At 44.5% G+C, this 19,917-nt stretch overlaps 1 protein-coding gene across 1 annotated transcript; it reads right to left on the reverse strand.

Moving 5' to 3' along the window:
* Positions 1–5,581: 5,581 nt before the first annotated feature.
* On the reverse strand, positions 5,582–11,133 carry LOC124708952 (gibberellin 2-beta-dioxygenase 1-like). Its single transcript, XM_047240593.1, has 3 exons — positions 10,610–11,133; positions 6,578–7,007; positions 5,582–6,059 (listed from the first exon to the last, which is right to left on the reverse strand). Exons 1-3 carry the CDS (start codon positions 11,029–11,031, stop codon positions 5,787–5,789), a joined length of 1,125 nt encoding a protein of 374 aa, XP_047096549.1. The 5' UTR covers positions 11,032–11,133; the 3' UTR covers positions 5,582–5,786.
* Positions 11,134–19,917: the final 8,784 nt, after the last annotated feature.

The raw sequence follows: 19,917 nt of genomic DNA on the forward strand, positions 1-19,917 counted from the left end.
GAACCAATCCAGCTTTTCAACATCTATATATATGCGAATGGATCAGTTAAATACAGTTTACGGAAGTAGTTGATATACCAATAATTGCGTATATATCTGTCAGTCGTAAAATAAAACCGAGCATCTGTGGAAACCCTGTTCTCTAGCTGAAGCTTCCTGTGTTGTTCTGCTAAGAACTCCTCAGAGTTGTCCGTGGTTCTGATGCCAAGTGTCATCAACTCTAGAAATTTCGCATGCAATACAAAGAATGTCAGAAAGCTAACTTGTGACTTGGTGCCTCGATACTGTTCCAACACAATTGTCTTGAGAGGGATGTCAAGATATCTGATAAGCTTCTGCTTCTTGCGGAGACGCCACACATTTGTTGGCCCTGATTGAAATGAGTGAAAAGTGCACTGACAAAAATAAAAATAAAATGAGCATTTCACAACATAAGAGATGAACAGAGCAGTTGAAGTATGAATGAAGAATCATCACCTCGATGTACAACTTCTCCAAACATGGAAAGAATCCCATCAAGTTAATCACTGTATCCAAACTAAGAATATGCATATCAACAGCCAAAATCTTGACAGTCGGCACCATCGCCATTAGGCTATCAACGCACAATCCCTTTAACAAGCACGTAGGAAAACATCAGGCAATAACAAGTGCAGAAGAAATGTAACTGATTGTACACATGAATGCAAGTGAGAAGCCTCGTAAAAGGAACAAGTCGGAAGGCATTGCTAGAATGCTACCTTTATAACCGCTGAGCCAAACGAGATTTTGGTGAAGTTGGAAAGGTAGCGCAGGGTCTCCAGTTTAGGTGCGGAGATCACCGATATATGGAGGTTGTCACCACTTTGACCAAGATGGAGCAGCCTCTTAAGACATGGGGCATTCTCAATGACGAGTTCCCCGAGCTTGAGCTCATTGTACCCTGGACAGTTAACATCCACACCTATGCTTCTAAGGCTAAGGGAGTTGATCCGCATGCAACTGAAGCCAGAACTGCAGTTAATCAGCAAGCACTCCAGAGCTGGACACCCGGCAATCATGTGATGCAGTGAACATTCCGAGATTCTGACCATTTCCAGTGTGAGCTGCTTAAGCTGGGGGAAGCGAAGCCCTTGAAGGGTGGTGTCAGGGAAGTTGCATCTTGTAATGGTGGCAACATGAAGGTTGGTGGTCGAGAGGCAGGAGATTGGTGCGGGCAGTTGATACCATAGGCAGTAGGATAAATCAAGCTCTTGTAGATTGCAGAGGGCGGCTGATCGGAGCCACCCGTCCATGGTAGCGTTCAGCTGGAGCAACTCGTACTCGGTAGCACTTAGGTCCTTGAACTTGTATATGAAGCGTCGGCCGGGCCCTGGGTGCGAGGTAAGGATGCGTGATACGACACCATGGAGTTGAATCCGACGCTTGACGAGGCCACGGCAGTCGAGGTTGAGAGGGGAGGAGCGCCAGAGGTGGCGCCACCGAGAGGCGAGGATCTGGGTGCACGCGCCGTCTTTGGTGGGGAGAAGGGTGATGATCTCACCGAGGAGGTCGTCGGGGAGGTTGCTGATGCCGTCGACGCCTCCTCCATCTTCACCCACTCCGGGAGGATCACCCGCCTCCATTTCCATCTCCATCTCCATCTCCATGAGGCGCAGCGGTTGCTAGGGTTTAGTTAATGGGGGCACAAGGTTGCGGATGGAGCGACGACGATGACCCGGAATCGCGGGGAGCGGGCATGGGCGGAGGAGGCAAGCGGCGCCGTGGGGGCGGCCGGCGGCGGTGCGGTCGGGTGGAAACGGAACGGAACGGAACCGGATGGGGACAGCCCGGACCAACTTTTTTTCCTTAGCTTTTCGAGAGAATAACCAAAATACCACTAGTAAAAACAAAAGTGCCAAAATACCACTAGTCAAAACCAAAGTACCAAAATGTCACTCAAGTTTGGTTTTTCATGCCAAAATACCACTAGTGTCTAACTAGTACTAACAATCTTACATAAAGACACAAACACCCCTATCTCTGTTCAACACTATTTCAATGGCCATTTGAGAGCACTGAAACTTCTGCCAATTATTGTCCTCTCAGTTGAGCACGAGATCTTTACCAGAAAATTGATATAAACTATAGGAGCAGGGTAACGATTGTAGGTGGTTAGATCCAAACCATGTATACATCAGGAATCAAAGTTGAGAATCATTTAAGGAATTGAACGGGGAATAGAGGTGAGTAACAAGGAGCAAGGATGAGGGTGAACAACACGAAATGGGAAACTTGATTCAATTCATTTATTCCATGCCCTCTCGTTGGCTGCTGCTTCCTTTCCTTGCATGCGAGGCACGGGGGGCGGCATCGACGCGGGGGGCTAGCGGCAGGGCGGCGTGGCACAGGGGACTATGGCGTCGCCATTGTTTCTGAGAAGGTAGTTTTTTTTCTTCTTTAGATGAAGACGAGGACAATTTTGGCATGTCACAAAAATTAGACGGATTGACTAATGGACTCTGTTTGACTCTACACGGTAGTGGCATTTTGGCATGAGAAAACTGAAACTAAGTGGTATTTTGGCTCTTTAGTTTTTAGTAGTGTCATTTTAGCACTTTCGGTTTTGAGTAGTGGTATTTTGGCTATTCTCTCTTTTCCTTATGCTTCGATGTGTTTGTCAGATATTATTGTCATGTCTCTTGGTTTAACATGAAATTGTGTTGTCTCTTTGTTTTGTTTCTCCAATTTTTCAGAGAATGCCAATTTTTACTCGACGTGCGATGGGTATAACCTATAGCTAATAAGCAATAAATAGGTTTTCCCCTTAGTGGAGCCGCTTGGGAGCAAAAATTGCGTGGTATCAAACAGGCCGAAACCCTCACGGGCCGTACTCTGCGAGGCTTTGTCCGAACAATTCGGCCCAGTTCACTATACTCCAAGCTTGTCGAGGTGTCGCCGCCGAAGGCGAAGTGAGGCGGCGGGGGGCTGCTGGAAATGGCCGCCGAGGGGATCGGCCCCGGCTGCGCGTGCCCATAGGTTCTGATCTACGGCCAGGTGGTGTTTCCAGGGGCATGGCGCCGTCCGCGTGGAGGCCGGCGGCGTCGCAAGTGAAGACACTGCTCCAGGTGACGAATAACCCCCTCTCCTCCCTATGTATATGGTTTGCTGTCAGGCACGAACTGTCGAAGTGTGCTGGTCTTCCTGCATGAAATGGGAATTTGTATGCTGGAGTTGGGAGATCTCTGCTACTGTTTGCAGCACTCTGGGGAAGATGGGGTTGAGTTGGAAGATAGTGTGTTCTGTTGCGTGTGCTATCAGCCTGTTCCAAACCAATATTGTAGTTTTCACTTTTCAGTCTACTGTAAGGTCTGTTTCTGCCTAAGCATTTTGGTGCAGTTAGCACAGCTGAACTAGACTTCAGTTGATGCAAAATTGTAGCTACCGCCGCACTACTTTCAGTTCAGAACTTTTTGCTCCTTTTGAGTAGAATGGCATACCACACCGTAGATGGTTTCATTATCTAATACAACTCTCAAAGGTTCCGTAACATTTTCTTCAGATGGTGAAAGTGTCAGCTAATGCATCCGGGTTTTTTATGGCATAGTTAGTTCTCTTTTCTACAGTTTTACTTTTTGTTGTGCTTTTTTTTTTTCCATTTTTGGCCAAGAATTTTGGCTTCTTGGCCTCTGTACTCTTGCGCCTTCTTGGCGTTTTTGTACAAAGGAAGCACGTTTGAGAGAGAAAAAAAATTGTGTCAGGTAAATCACATTGTACATTTCTTGATTTTTATCAGGGCTCCTCCTTTTGAGGTCTTAATGTTATCATGCATAAAAAACCTTTGTTGAATAGGTTGCAGCGTCAAATATTCCCAGGCTACGGAAAATATAGCATGCATGCATTACTTAACATGATATATAAAAGACGGCACCAGACTCTTTGTTGAATAGGTTGCAGCGTCAAATATTCCCAGGCTCTAGTTTTTGAGGGCTCTCAGCCACATGGATAGTTTAATATTCTCACCAGCGCCTGAGTCCTGACATTATCTTCCAAGAACCCGTTCTCATTTTCCCAAATTTGCATCAGGGCATTTGAAATAATAAGTAACTATCCTGATGTGCTACTATCTTATTGGTGGATCTTGGCCTAATCCACAGTGGCATGTACACACTGAAATCAAGAATTGCTTTCATGTTTCTTCCTTTCCCTTTCCTTTTGAGGAAGATTGGAAGAATGTAGATGATGGTCCACCATATGAAGTTGAAGAAAATAGGAGTGCAACTAGACTAGAAGCAATGGCCTGACTTTCTTGCTCTGCGTCGTCTCTATGGACTGTTGCTAGCACTGCAGCTTACTTGTTCTGTAGCTTATACTGGCCTGCATGAACATGGGGAGGCTTGACAGAAGGGTCATTAATGCAGTGGTCACTGATCAATTGCAAGCACAATTATGATATCCTGCCTGGAGGATTCAAGTGGAAGCAATCACAGCTATACCAGACGTGGATTATTGCTTGGTTTCTATCTTCAAGATGTTTACAGAAAACCCAGAGTTTGCCAGCATTCTGACTTGCAAGTACGGCATTGAGCTGCTTGATGCCTGTACTTACTGCCTCTCAGAGGAATGGCCAAGATATATACTCATGCCATCCAGCCAAATTTCTCATCAATCGGTAAATCACTCGACCTCTTGATTTTCTTGCCATAATGCACAATCTTAGTATCTACACTTGTGATTTATCTGTGAGCCACAACATATAAATGACATAACACTTATGTTGTGCTGCAATCTTAGTAGAAGGTTCATGTGTATGTACCTAGTTGACAACGGTGTATTAAACATCAGTCAGACAGTGCTAGGTGAAGGTGGTCACCTATTGGGGAGGATTAGGTCTAGAATAGCTTGTCAAATGGAAAAACCTACAGCATGATTTTTTGAGACTGATCTGATTCACTGTTTGCTTTAAAGAAGAGAAGACCCGGTAATATGGCTGTGTTTAATTGAGCCTTGAGAGTAATCTAACATAAAGAAACAATCTAACCAGGGATTCACAATCAAACTAACAAATAGATCTAATCTCTAGCAAAGGAAACAGGCTGTTTATGCATAATAACCACTGTGAATAGTATTCCCCAAACATGTGGTGCTATAGTACCTTGTGTAACAAGAAGCAAAAGACAAACTCAGATCGACCTTATTTCCACAATTTGACATTGAACACGTAGGGGGCTCCCCAACGGTTTTATGGTAAAAAAAAAAATTGACATTGAAAAGTGGATGTGCAGTAGAACAGCACCATCTCCCTTTTCAGGATGTACGTGATCTGACCTGATGTATGCCCTAAACGTTGCATCACACTGTTCATTTGTTAGTTAAATTTATATGTGGCTGTATATTTTCCAATCATGTGTTGACCTACAAGTCTACAACTGATTGGAATGTACTGAATATTTCTGCCTCAGTTTGGATTGCCGTTTAGGTTGTGTGAACTCCGAAAGTTGTGAATTGGAGTCTGGAGTTAGTTCTCACTTTTCTGGAGGTTGCTTTAACTAAAGTGGATCAACATCCGGTCTGACACAGTTGGAGGAAAGATCGAGAGATAGAAGTTACGAGGGAACAATAGTTTGCTGAAAAGGCAATAGCACATTACCACCGTACAACCATAACTTCCGTACAGAGCTAATCACTATTACACAGGTTGTGGACACATACACTACACCATCATAATGCTGGGAGTTGATGTCGTAGAGCCAAAATTTTGGGGACTATTCTGTTATCTAACTAGTCCCCACCGTGCACAGTGCCTGCAACTCAACCAGCCATTCCTATCATTTTGCTTTGCTTCCATCGTTGTTGCCGTCAACAATGTGGAAGAGGTCGAGACGGCTGTGGCTCAGGCGGAGCGAGTACATTGCCGTCTTGTACTCGGCCCAGGTGAATGACCGGTATCGGCGTGGCAAGACCGCGGTGACCATCTCTGGGAGCGCCGAGATTCGTGTATGCGGTGCTGGGCCTGCAAAGTAGATTGTAGACAGCCTTGGCCTGCAGGCAGTTGCAATTACCCTGTGTCGGACGCTTACTAGCCGCCCATTTGTCAGAGCCTGAAAGGAGAAGGCATACAAAAAGATAAGACACCAAATCTCAGGCACATAAATTTTGTTACATCATTAAGGATTTGTTAAATTCTCAAAATCAGCTGTAGTTGCAGGATTTTTTTTTTGTCAAATAGTAAGAGGTAATTGAGGAAACAAAAAAAATGGGTTTGGAAAAAAGAAAAATATCATGTTGGCACGTCTTTTGACAAAAGTAGAAATAGTTTTCAATCTGGGTGTCCAATCATAAGTTTTATGTACTAATAAAGATCATTTTTACTCATGTTTTCAGTAGTAAATAAGGTGTTCTCATGAAATGCTGGAAATAAATTGCTTAAACTTTTAAATCATGTGTGACTACTAATGGTTAGTTGCATGCTTAACTTGTAAATCATTTTTACCCTTTGTTTGCTTTAGAATCCATTGCTTTTTCCCATTTGTTTAACAGTTCCTATAAGCATAGTTTGTCCTCTAAGCAAATATATCTAATGCTGTTCGTTTTTCTTTAAGGTTAACTGATGCACTACCTGGAGGAGATCACCAACATTGACGAAAAATGCTGATGGGTCAGCTGGCACCTGAACCCACCTCTCCTTGCCAGAGACGTCTGGTAGAAGCACCTGCAGACCGTCGACGTCGTTTGCTCGGAGCAAGCTAAGGATCTGGGGGTCGGAGTGCTCACCGAAACCGATCCGCCCGCCCACCGCCGTCGGGTTCCCACCATTGCTAGCCTTGGTCCTGGCAATCCTCTTGAGCTTGCATTGGTCATCATGGTCAAGCTTATGAGTGGTACATGATGGTGGATAGTGGTTGATCCTCAGGAGGGAGTCACTGTCAGTTTCCGTGATGAGCTTGCTGAAGAATCCAGGGTCCTTGAGCCCTAGCCCCTCTCCTAACAGGTCCAGGATGTCACAGGCAAGCTGCTTCACTGCTTCCACATACTCATTCACAACAGAACTGCAACAAAGTGGGAGGAGGGAATTTTAACATGTGAGTCAAATCAACCCCATGATTTAATATTTTTATCAAAAAAAGTGCTGTTGTCACAAGATCAGCTGCATGTGCCCATATCACAAGTGGTAGAACAAAGGAGAACGATGGAGAAGATTTTGACTGATTGATGTGTGAACCTGCAGCAACTCAAAAGCTGCATCCCTTGTCTGCCTGCCTGCCTGCATCTACACACATGCTATATTCGTTTCTTGTAGCGCATGGATGGCTCAGAATCAGGAGTCAGGATGTATCTGAGGGTGACAAATTTTCCAGTGGGCAAATGGATTCTTGACAGGATTGGCCATGCCTTTTTTCACTGCTCCACCGAAAGACTCATCAGTGCTCGGATCATATATCACTTCCTGCCACTACACAAGCTCTGGAACATTTCATTTTTGTTACCATAAAAGGACCCTTTGCATGTGTGCCTCCTTTCTTTTGCTTGGCTTTATATGGATAGCATGGATATGCCCTTTAGGGGGGGCCTGGGGATCATTTTTATTCTCATTCAGACTTTTGTACTTCCATCTGAGGGGCCCTTCCCCTTCTGTTTCAATGACAAAAAGAGGTTATTCTTTCTCACTTCTTGTCTTGAGTTTTTTTATGGAAAATCTATTGCTGCAATAGTTTGCAGGTTGTTCTATTAAATTAGGGGGTTTATTTTGTGTAGTGTGAGGTAACTTTATTGGAATAGCATGATAGCACAATCAATATTTTCTCAACTGATGTGCTTACTGCAGAGTTTTGCATTGGCATGACATGTAGCAAAGGCATTGAACATAAAATTTATTGTAGTACTGAATCAGTTGGTTTTCAGTATTAATGCCTGGAGATGTATTTTAATGATTAATGGAGATAATATAGAGCTAAGAGGAGTTCCAAAAAATTTATATAGTTTACACGGTACATATCATTGTCTATATGAAAACTTGACGTACCTTGCTATTTAAGCTTACTGAGCTATCTGGTAGATATGGACTGTTCAATTTTCAAGCACTCTCATTCTATTGCTGCATCAGTTGGTGGTTGGATATTACCATTAATTGGAGGCCACTGCATATATGTGTCAGATTAGCTCATACACAGATATACACAGTTTGTTGGCGAGGGGCCTGAGAGGGTCCTTCTAGCTAACTACCTAAGAGAGGGTTTTCTTGTCCCTTTCATCTTATTTGCTCCCAACAAACTCTGACTAGGCCACTGCATGCGTGACCTTTCTCATTCAGCATATGCACAAACATAGTTAAGAAGATCTCACCTGTTATGTTCTGTCAGTGTTGGCCTTGTGGGCATTTCCTCCCATCGAGACAAATTCTTCTTTCCCTTTATAAAATTAGCTAATATTTCTAAGCAAAACTTCAAAATGATCAATTCTCATGTTTGTTCGTTTTCTATTGTTTTCATTGGGTTGGACAATTATATCACGGGGAAATCCCTCAAGCCCATCCCGCTGGAGCTATCAAGTTTGTTGTGTCACATCACTTGCATGCTTTTCTTTTCCTTTAGAAACTAGCTATGTTTGATCTTAAATCGCTGGAACCAACTTATCATTGGCCTGCCTAGTGCAGCATCAATTATGGCATTATTGTGATAATTATTGTTTTGAAAACTATATGCTCATGCATTTCAGCAATTTAATTGGCGGGACCTATTTGAAGATGACAAATATACGAGCATACCGACTGTTGATTCTATGACGTAATACAATTGAAAAACAAGGGAACTGTCATAGATAAATCATCTACAAACTACAAATTAACTACACTTACACATGACGTTAGCTACATCTACATTTCTTATATATGAGTCAAATCTTTACCTTAAAAAAAACTGTTCATGATATATCTCTTAGTAGTCTGGCAGTTATATTTTCAGCAAGATTTTTTTTATTTCTAGTATTATTTATGTTAGCCAAAATGAAGAACATATGTGTACACATGTAAAAGTTTTCCATCATCCAGTGAATCTTCAATTCTGCATGTAACATGTGCTACATGCCTACCATGTGCCTACATCACAACGGGTCATGGTATATACACCATCCAAAGAACAAGTTGCTAGGCAAGCTAGTTTTGCAACAAGAGTAGTGCACTATGTGTGATTCCGGTGTCGGCTCCTTTTTTACTTGCAAACACAAAATAGCGTCGTACTGAGCAGAAAGTCCTATGTGCATTCATGTACACATCATGTCCTATACCTACTTACTACAGGTCCTCTGTACATGCATGGACGTACACACATCATGTCCTATACTCCTACCAAGTACAAATCTGTGTAGGCTACAGGAGCGGAGGTAGAATGGAATGAACAGGTACTAACCTATGCACAATTACACATACATACTATGCAATATACGATTTTCGGTGTGGCAGAAGCCGGAGCTTGCCGGATAGCTAGCTTAGCTCCGCCACTAGATACCTATATCACCTATAGGACCCACATGTCAGTGTGGAACAAGTTTGACAGTTACCTTGACATGGTATTCTTCTTTGCACACCAAATTAAGTGATAGCTATAACCTAACCAATATTCAACGAGAAGGTACAGGTTCAGGACTATGATATACAAACCACATCACACCAACATCGACATAGTCAGTTGGTTAAGGGGGCACTGCTATGTGTAGCTTTGGTGCATAGGAGCGCCATCAAAATATATTTAAAGTTTTAAACACATATACATTAGCTTGTCGACGTCGTTCTTGATAGCTTAATTAAGCTTGAAACCCTCTAGCCATTGTATAATTAATGGTTGATGGAGAGGCACATGACTTGAAAATGACAGTGTCTTTCTATAACGGCCCAAGCTCTTTTGAACCGACAAGATCGTTTATTTATGCGGTAATTATAAAATCAAACTTTGAGGCTACATGTGAGACTCTTGCGATTTTTGTATGTTTGTCCGCTAATTAACTCGACAATCTCTTCGGAAATTCAATTCGGCTCCCGGGTGCGTATGCTCCCTCTACCAAAAAATCATATTTTGAAATGTAGAAAAATTTTAACAAAAAATTTTACATGTACATCTTCATAATATATGTTCGTTCGTCAAGTTTCACGAAAAACTAATATTTTTTGTGGTCTACGTAAAAAAGAGAAAACTTATCGTGTGAAAAGCATTATTTTCAGCTATGACTTTTGTCTTTTTTACACACGTCACATGACAAGTCGATTTTTTATGAAACAACTTGGTGAGCGTGTAGCACGAGAAGATGTACATGCTAATTTTCCGTTTCAATTTTTTTGAAATTCAAAATATGTGTAAGATACATTTCAAAATAGAGGGAGCATATGCTCCCATGTTCCAAAACACCACTCCCCAATCTCTTGTGCTTTATTAATGGACTAAGGCCTTGAGAACATTGTAAAGTTGCTGGCAGGTGGCCCAAAGGCAGCCCTAGATATATGTATGCATGGATGCATATAAAATCAAGAAGACCTTAATTATAGAACAATAGACAGACAGAGACAGTAATGCTTCATTAATGTAGTATGTTTGTGCCACGTAAGCATATGCACGATCGATTAACACGTATAGGGGGGGAGAGGAAATACATGTACGGATACCTGAAGCGCGAGGGGTCGTTGGTGTCGATGGAGGTGGCCCTGTGCGCGACGGCGGCGGGGTTGGCGTTCAGAAGGAGGTACTCCAGCTCGCCGACGTCGCCCTTGAAGCCGATGCTGCGGCACCCATAGCCGAGCGGGTTGGGCGGGCCGGCGCGCTGCTTCTCGTGGGCGGCGAGCGCGAAGAACGCCGAGGTGGCGGCGTCCAGCCGTGCCGCGGGGCCCGCCGGTGGCACGCCGTGGTTGACAGCACGGAAGAAGCCCTGCTCCGCGCACGCCCGCGCCACCTGCTGGGACAACGCAACGCGGCCACGGGGAGCGGACATGTCCACCGTCGGTATGGCGCCGCCGCCGGGGGACGGCGGTGGCAGCAGCAGGGCCACCGTGTCTTGCCTCGCCGGCGTCGTCGTGGAAGGCACTACCATCGCGTTAGCTAGGTGGAAGCAGCTTCACGTGCGTCGAAATGTGGGGAGAGGGAGAGAGAGAGAGGATAGAGCTGGATGAGCACTACGATCAAGCTAGCTGGGAGTTGTATGTAGGGGGTCTTCCAAGTGGAGCTGTGGAGGGGAGAGTGGCTCTCGTATATATGGACGTCTTGAAGAGAGAGAGAGCGACGGAGATTCACTGTTATCATGCTGACCCCTGGCGATCTTTTGACTTAGTTAACGTATTGCCTATACTTACCTAGGGGTCATGAGCTTAATTATTAGGCTTAGTTAACTTCAATGACATATCACTCTCTCTTCCGTTCCCTTTCTCTAATTTGTAGGCCCTTAAATTCTCCTGGTTGAAGAAATTTGGTTCTGGGTCTGGCACTTCTGGCTGGAACCGGCTGAAGATCTTTTTGTTATGTTGACTATAATATCAAAATACTAGTAGTATTATTTTATCTCGTGGTGGTGAGCATACATGCGCACTACACATGCTGTTCTACTCGGATATAGCCTTTCACTCTGCTTTATAAATGAAATACAAATGATGAAATGAAAACAACATCTCAGAGGGTAGCAAAAAAGTCACCAACTCAAAATCAAGCAAGAAAATCCGGAGAAGCCACATCTAACACTAGGCAACTGATACTACCAAGAAGGAAATCGTACCTCGTGGTGAAACCGCCGCACACCGCTACAAACACAAAAAGCTATCACTGGAGAGGGACGCCTACCCTCTTGCTCCAAGCCACGGAGTGTCGATCCTGCCAGCCAACGGTGAGGATAGAACGATGACAACGGTGACATACGAGTTAGGAGACCAACGAGGCCAACCCATGCCCACGAAGAAGCTTCGTTCCAGAATGAAAGCATGCTCACAGATGCTAGCATGCTGCAACCAGCAGGTACCTAAGCTCCATGACCGCCGAGTTCAAAGAAATGGACTATGTTTTGCACCTAGAGCTCTAACACGGAGAGGGAACCCACAACGACGCCCCCAAGAGGAATACAACACCCACAAGTGTCACCATCGTTGGCTTTGTAGCACCGAGATTTCACTCGGACCTCACTTGTGACACCCAATTCAAGGTACTAGGGTGACTGAACCAATCCAAGGGGAAGATCGTTGCAGCCAACTCAAGGCCCTCTAGATCAAGACGAAGGAGTCACCACCACCGAAGCTGCAACAACACCATGATCTCCCACTATCCTCCCTCTCGTTGCCCACATAGCCTAGGCGAGAGCCACCACCGCTGCAAGTTTCTTGCCGCTAAGCCAACCGCACAACCTCACCATCTAGGGATGTCGCCCCGATTTCCATGTTGCCGAGGAATATTCATGGCCTCCAGAGCAACAACCACGAACCTAACGCAAGCCCGCAAGGACACTGCTAGATCCAAGCCTGCCTGGCTTAGATCTAGCCGTCATGTGAACCGCAACCGCCGCGGCTAGTAGACCACCACCAAACATCATCACCCGCCAAGAGAAGGCCATAGAAGACCAACACTAGCGCCACCAGGAATTGACCAAGCCAGAGTCACATCGTCGTCGGGGCTGATCTCCACATCCACCTAGAGTTACCCCAAGTAGTTGCACATGGAAGAGGAGGGTGACCCGCATCTCGTCCCTGCTTGGCACGTGATGCAACCGGTGTGTTTTCTCCTTCCGCGCATCCTCCCCTTCTCGACAAGTACTAAGTGTGATGGCGTTGTTGGATCGTTTTCCCCTTTTCATAATCGAATACGGAAAACAAAATCACTTCTGAACAATCTTCAACACTGTGCCAGTCACATCGAGTGACATAGGCATCCCCAATGGACCTGCCGAAGATGACACCCGAGGTTTACTGAAGGCCCACGACCCGAAGTTTGTGAAGCCCGGAAGCCCAATTAAGAGAGTTTGGAAAGATAGAGTTGTATTAGGAATAATGACTTGTAACTATTACGGGACGAACTCAAAGAGTCTCCCGGTCTTTGTAACTTGTACATCACGAAACCTTCGGCTACGCCTCCTATATAAGGGGGAGTCGAAGGAGAAAGAGAGGATCGATTTCATTGTCAACATAACCCTAGTTTTCTACCAGTCGAGTACTTTTCCGGCTGAACCCTCGAGATCTACTTGCCCTCTACTTCCCTGAAAACCCTAGCCTACAAGCTGTAGGCATTGACAAGTCGATACCTTGTCAATTGGTGCCGACCGTGGGGATTAGAGGCGACAATGAGCTAATCTCAATGGCACGCTCAACATCGTCGACATCTTCGGTGGCAAGCAACGCGTTGGACAGAGGTAAACAGATCGAAACTGGTCTAGTCAATTTTGTTCCTGACCCGCCCTCCCGTGTGGATGCATATGCGTATCTGGAGGAGCCTATGGAGATGACGTTCGGGAGGTTCCACTTCCGCGTCGGAAAAGAGGGATCACATCGTCTCGAGATTCCAGTTTCATCGGGATCGTCGGTGGCTGACTCCGATCTTTCGGGATCGTCGTCATCGTTCGAGACGAGCGTTGAGGAGATCTCGCCGCCACGCTTCGTCAAAACTGCGACAAGCGGGAAACTCGCCAAGATATTCGGCATGTCCTTCGAGTCGTCTGCGAACTCCAATATAAGCAGAGACTTAGACAGCGTCGACAACTTCGGCTTCATCGACAAATCTACTTCTGTTAGGGAGGTCTTCGCCGATCTATGCGACGGTGTCACCAACCCCGCCAAAAGTCAAACTCTAAAATATCATCAAGTCTATGTAATTGGAGAAACAAGTCACCCACAGGAGGAGACATCAGAGACTTTCGATGATGCGGGAAATCCATACATCGATCCCGCTGATCTTATGCGAGGTTTAGGCACCAAGTATGTCGGACCTGCAACACGACAAATGGTGCAACTTCCGCAAGCGGCTTGGGACAGAGCCGCAAAAGCCATTGATGGCACAGAGCCGATGACTACGACTGCCACAACTGAAGAGTTGCAAGCATACCAATATAGACTCGCCCGTGCTGGTCGAGAACTCGAAAAACATAAATCCGAGCTTGATAGGAGGAGAGCCGTAACTTCCGCGTCAAGCCGAAGAAGGACGGAGCTCAGGCGACATTCAGGAACTTCGGAATCCAATCATGGAGCAGCCCGTAATAGAGGAAGATCAAGGCTGCATGACATACCTGAAGCCGAGAGGGAGAACCTGATTCAAAATCTCGACATGTCCTTTATTTTAATAGATACAAGGGGAAACATTATTCCCAAAATACCGGAAGCTGGGTATATGGCGACTCAAGCTTTTATACTAGCAAACAGGCCACCTCCCGGAGATCCAAGAGAAGCATTGTACAACATGGCTCTGGCAGGAGTTGGAGTCATGGGAACAGCGTTCGCAAGCACAAGTACACCTCCCTAAGGTACCCCAAAGCGGAATAGTCCACGACCCATAGTGGTAATACAGGATCCTCCAAGAACGAGCGCAGCAAGAGACACATCGACGCAGGCGCGAGTCGACAGGGCGCGACAAGAAATGAGAGAACGTCGGCATTCACCAGAGGTCGACGAGGAGGACATGTGCGGGCTCCCTTGCTTCACCCGAAGAGTTCGCAAAACACGGGTCCCATCTGGTTTCAAGTTTCCTGACAATTATAAAAAGTTCGATGGCCTGCAAGATCCCGAGGATTGGCTAGTTGACTATCTGGAGACAGTAAAATTGACGGGTGGAACCAAAGCAACCGCTATGCAGAGCATCCAGGTGCACCTAAGTGGAGTAGCGCGATCATGGATTAAAAATTTACCGCCCAGATCTATCGACAGTTGGGAAACTTTCGAGGACATGTTTGTGAAAAATTTCCTATCTACATGCAAGAAACCTGCGTCAATAGAGCAACTAAGGGCTTGCAGACAAAAGAATGATGAGTCAATGAGGACGTACATCCAGAGGTGGAACATTATCAAAAATTCGACAGAGAACATATCTGACGAAAGAGCGATAGACGCGTTTGTTGCTGGGATCCGAAGGAAAGACTTAGTCAATGATTTGGGAAGGACTAACTGATGACCCACAAGTATAGGGGGTGTATCGTAGTATCTTCGATAAGTAAGAATGTCGATCCCAACGAGGAGCAGAAGGTGTTGACAAGCAGTTTCGATGAAGGATTCACTGTAAATGCTCGCAGACAAGTATTCGTGGGGTTTTGATGTAATAGATGAATAAAGTACGAGTAAGTAAAATGCGAGAGAAATAATTGCAGCGAGTGGCCCAATCCTTTTTAGCACAAAGGACAAGCCGGTTTGTTTACTTATAATGACCAAACGTTCTCGAGGACACACGGGATTTTAGTCTAGTGCTTTCGCTACATACAGCTTGATTAATCTTCATTGTTTTGATAAGTGTTGTGTGGGTGAACCTATGCTAATGTACCGCCCTTCCTAGGACTAATACATACTTGTGATTATACCCCTTGCAAGCATCCGCAACTACAAGAAAGTAATTAAGATAAATCTAACCACGAGCCTTAAACTCGAGATCCCGCGATCCCTCCTCGCATCGATATACCAACGGGGGTTTAGGTTTCGTCACTCCGGCAACCCCGCAATTGGCAAACGAGTACAAGATGCATTCCCCTAGGCCCATAAATGGTGAAGTGTCGTGTAGTCGACGTTCACACGACACCACTAGAAGAATAACACCACAACTTAAATATCATAACATTGAATATTACTCAACCATAGTTCACTACTAACATTTAGACTTCACCCATGTCCTCAAGAACTAAACGAACTACTCACGAGACATCATATGGAACATGATCAGAGGTGATATGATGATGAATAACAATCTGAACATAGACCTTGGTTCAATGGTTTCACTCAATAGCATCAACAACAAGTAGAAATCGAGTATCGGGAGAGTTTCCCCTATCAAACAATCAAGATCAAACCCAAATTGCTACAGCGGTGACGATGTCCAGCGGTGGAGATGGCGGTGATGATGGTGGAGATGATGATGATGGTGATGGAGATGATGTCCAGCTCGATGATGGTGACGATAGCGTCGATTTCCCCCTCCGGGAGGGAATTTCCCCGGCGGATTCCTGCCCGCCGGAGAGCTCTTTTCTCTCTGGTGTTCTCCGCCCCGCGAGGCGGCTGTAACCCTTCGTGAGGATTCCTCCGTGGCTTAGGTCTTCGGGACGAAGGGTTTCGCGAAGAAAAGGAGGCGAAAGTGGCCGAGGGGCTCCACACCACATGGTGGCGCGGCCGGTGCCATGGGCCGCGCCACCCTATGGTGTGGGCCCACCCTGGGTCCAGCTGGCTCCCCCTTCTGGCTTCCTCCGTCATCTGGAAAAATAGGATTTTTGGTAAAATTTCCTTCCACAGTTGGTCTTCCGAAATATCGCATCATGACGGTGCTTTTTCCAGCAGAATCCTGGCTCCGGTGCTCGATCTCCAAATAATCATGAAACATGCAAAATAGATGAAATAACATAAGTATTGTGTCCCAATATGAAATATATCAATGAATAACAAGTAAATTATGATATAAAATAGTGATGCAAATTGGACGTATCAACTCCCCCAAGCTTAGACTTCGCTTGTCCCCAAGCGAAACTGAACTCGGTAAACAGGTCCACATGTTTATGGAGTGAAGAGTCGATAAATAAAATACGGACAAGAAGCATCATATTCATTCACACAAGACATTATAGTAAACAACTTCCTCATACAACTCAACTTGAAACAAGTATAAGGTAATCACAAATAAAGGTGCATAAGAAATCATAATTGGTGATGGCAAACTTTGTTCTTGGTCAGAGAACAGTTAACAGATTATACTTATCTATTGAGCAGCGCTCTCATATTAAAGCTTATGGTAAATTTGCATATTCAATCATATTAATCATTGATGACTTTCAAGGCTATATTCATTCAGGTAAAACTTGTACTAAACAAGAAAGAGTAAAGACACGATGAAGCAAATCACAATATAATAGTTTGATCACAACAACTCAAATGCTTGCTTGAGATGGAGGGAAATAGGTTACTGACTCAACATAAAGTAAAAGACAGGCCCTTCGCAGAGGGAAGCAGGGATTAAATCATGTGCTAGAGCTTTTCCAGTTTTGAAACCATATAAAGAGAATAAAAGTAAAGTTTTGAGAGGTGTTTGTTGTTGTCAACGATCGGTAGCGGGTACTCTAACCCCCTTGCCAAACGGACCTCCAAAGAGCGGCTCCCATGAAGGACGTTATCTCTACCAAGCAAGGTAGATCATCCCTCTTCTCTTTTGTTTACACATGTACTTTAGTTTATTTAAGGATGACACTCCCCCCAACCTTTGCTTACACAAGCCATGGCTAACCGAATCCTCGGGTGCCTTCCAACAATCTCATACCATGGAGGAGTGTCTATTGCAAAATTAAGTTGCTTACCGATGAATCGTAGCAAAACATGTGAAGAGGATTATTAATGAAAGTTGATTAATTGGGGATGGGAACCCCGTTGCCGACTCTTATTGCAAAATTATAGGATAAGTGGATGAAGCCACTAGTCCATTAGTGGACGCTGCCTAACAAGACTGAAAGATAAAACACCACATACTTACTCATGAGCTATAAAACATTGACACAAATAAGAAGTAATAAGTTTTGAATTGTTTAAAGGTAGCACATGAAGTATTTACTTGGAATGGCAGTAAAATACCATGCAGAGAGGTAGATATGGTGGACACAATTGGCATAGGTTTGGGTTCGAGTTTGGATGCACGAGAAGTATTCCCTCTCAGGACAGTGTCTTTGGCTAGCAAGGTTAAATAGCAAGCATAGGAGTTGAGGGAAACAAACAAATATACATGTGATAGAAACAATCATGCATCTTACTTGTAAGCACAAACAATTTTAACTTTAGAATACTAAGCTAAGAACTGATAAGAAAGATAATAATATCTTCTACATGTACTTCCTCTATTCTTCTTAAACTCAAAGTGTTGTTGCTATTGACCATTGCTAAGTTTGCCAAAACCAAATAGATTTACTTAATGCTCCCGAAGTGGTACCAATACTAAAATCAAGATCAATCATATAGTAGAAATTGCAAACTAGAATAAGGTGTGCAATATGTAAATGATAAGACTTCTCATTAATATTCCATAACGATAACTCACACCAAGGGATACATAGACAAACTAAAGGAGAGATACTTCCACACCGCAACCCATCTCATACGATAACTTCCCTACTCATGATATGACACTACTTGATAGTAAAAAGTAAAAGGTAGTGATAATGTGATACCGCGGCACTCCCCCAAGCTTGGAACAAACCAAGGGGATGCCAATACCGATGATGGATTACTCCTTTGGTGATGGTGGTGATGAATCCCTCATGCGCTTCTTACGGCATCTCCTTCGCCTTCAGCCTTCTCAGCTTGGCAAATCTGCACTAAGTCTCGAAGAGATTCATTGTTATCCGAAGTCGGTGATGGCGAACCCGTGACGGGCATCAAGTAATATCCCAAAGCATTCTACGGAGTCGGTAATTCTCCTCCCCGAGTATCTCCACTTCTCTTCTTAGAGCCCGGTATTGACCGCAAAACTCATCGGTAGTCCGCGAGCTTCTTCCAGCGCAGGGAAAGAGTCGAGGCCGAGAGCAGGGGGTAAGGGTCCCTGCAAGTTATGAGAGAAAGAACGACGAGTATCAACAGATCCCACCAAGACTTGCTTACTCCCCACAACTTGTTGCTCTTGCTTTGACGACACCCTTTTCACTTCTTCCTTCGAAGGCCCTTTGCCCTTGTTGTCGGAGGCCATGGTGCTCCTAGATTGAAAACAGATCCTGGCGAAACAGCTCGAAACAAAACACGTCGAGAGAACGATATACGGACCTCCAGGGGTCCGGGGGATTTTATAATAAAAATTTTCAGAACAAACGGAAAGTACCAGGTCGAACCAGAGTCGGAAAGGGGCAACGAGGCGGTGCCACCATAGGTCGGCGCGGCCCCGTGCTAGGCCGCGCCGGCCTCGTGGTGTCACGCCCTCGTGCGTCCTTTCCACTCCGTTTCGATCTCGTAATTTTTCTTATTTTCCAAAAACAGCAAAAATAATGTTCGGAAAGTAAATCGCGAAATTTTCATTACCAGCATCGTTACCTATTCAAAGTCGAGTTCTCGCGGATCGTCAATTTGTCCTTTGATGAAAGCCTCCGGTGTTTCAACTTGAATAATATCAACATCAACATTATAAGAATCACCTCGAGATATAATGCTTGAGTCTTTGTCCATTCACCACTTGCGTAGCATTGCCTTGGAGAGAGCTAATTTTAATTGCTCCCGAACGATACACCTCCTCAACAACATATGGTCCTTCCCATTTCGAGAGTAATTTCCCCGCAAAGAATCTGATACGAGACCGATACAATAGGACTTTATCCCCAATATTAAATTCTCTTTTGATGATCCTTCTATCATGCCATTTTTTAACTTTTTCTTTAAAGAGTTTAGCATTTTCATAAGCTTCACTTCTCCATTCATCTAGAGAACTTAATTGTAGCAACCTCTTATCACCGGCAAGTTTAGGATCTTTATTTAATTCTCTAACGAACTCGATAAGCTTTGTGTTCTAGTTCTAAGGGTAAATGACAAGCTTTTCCGTAAACCATTTTATAAGGTGACATTCCCATGGGGTTTTTATAAGCAGTTCTATAAGCCCATAGTGCGTCTTTCAATTTACTAGCCCAATTCTTTCTAGATTTATTAACGGTCTTCTCCAAAATAGATTTAATTTCTCTATTTGATAATTCTACTTGACCACTACTTTGAGGGTGATAAGCGGAAGCAATTCTATGATTAATACCATACTTAGCAAGAGTTTTTCTAAAACCTCCATGAATAAAATGAGAACCTCCATCAGT

Source organism: Lolium rigidum, chromosome 4 (assembly GCF_022539505.1).
Source record: "Lolium rigidum isolate FL_2022 chromosome 4, APGP_CSIRO_Lrig_0.1, whole genome shotgun sequence".
Taxonomy (NCBI): Eukaryota; Viridiplantae; Streptophyta; class Magnoliopsida; order Poales; family Poaceae; genus Lolium; species Lolium rigidum.

What these genes read in the sequence shown, in the direction of transcription:
- LOC124708952 (XM_047240593.1), bottom strand. Translation starts at nt 11,031, where the DNA reads ATGGTAGTGCCTTCCACGACGACGCCGGCGAGGCAAGACACGGTGGCC. An exon ending in AACGACCCCTCGCGCTTCAG is followed by an intron (nt 7,008 to 10,609) that starts GTATCCGTACAT and finishes ACTTTGTTGCAG; the next exon opens with TTCTGTTGTGAATGAGTATG. An exon ending in ATGTTGGTGATCTCCTCCAG is followed by an intron (nt 6,060 to 6,577) that starts GTAGTGCATCAG and finishes TTCTCCTTTCAG; the next exon opens with GCTCTGACAAATGGGCGGCT.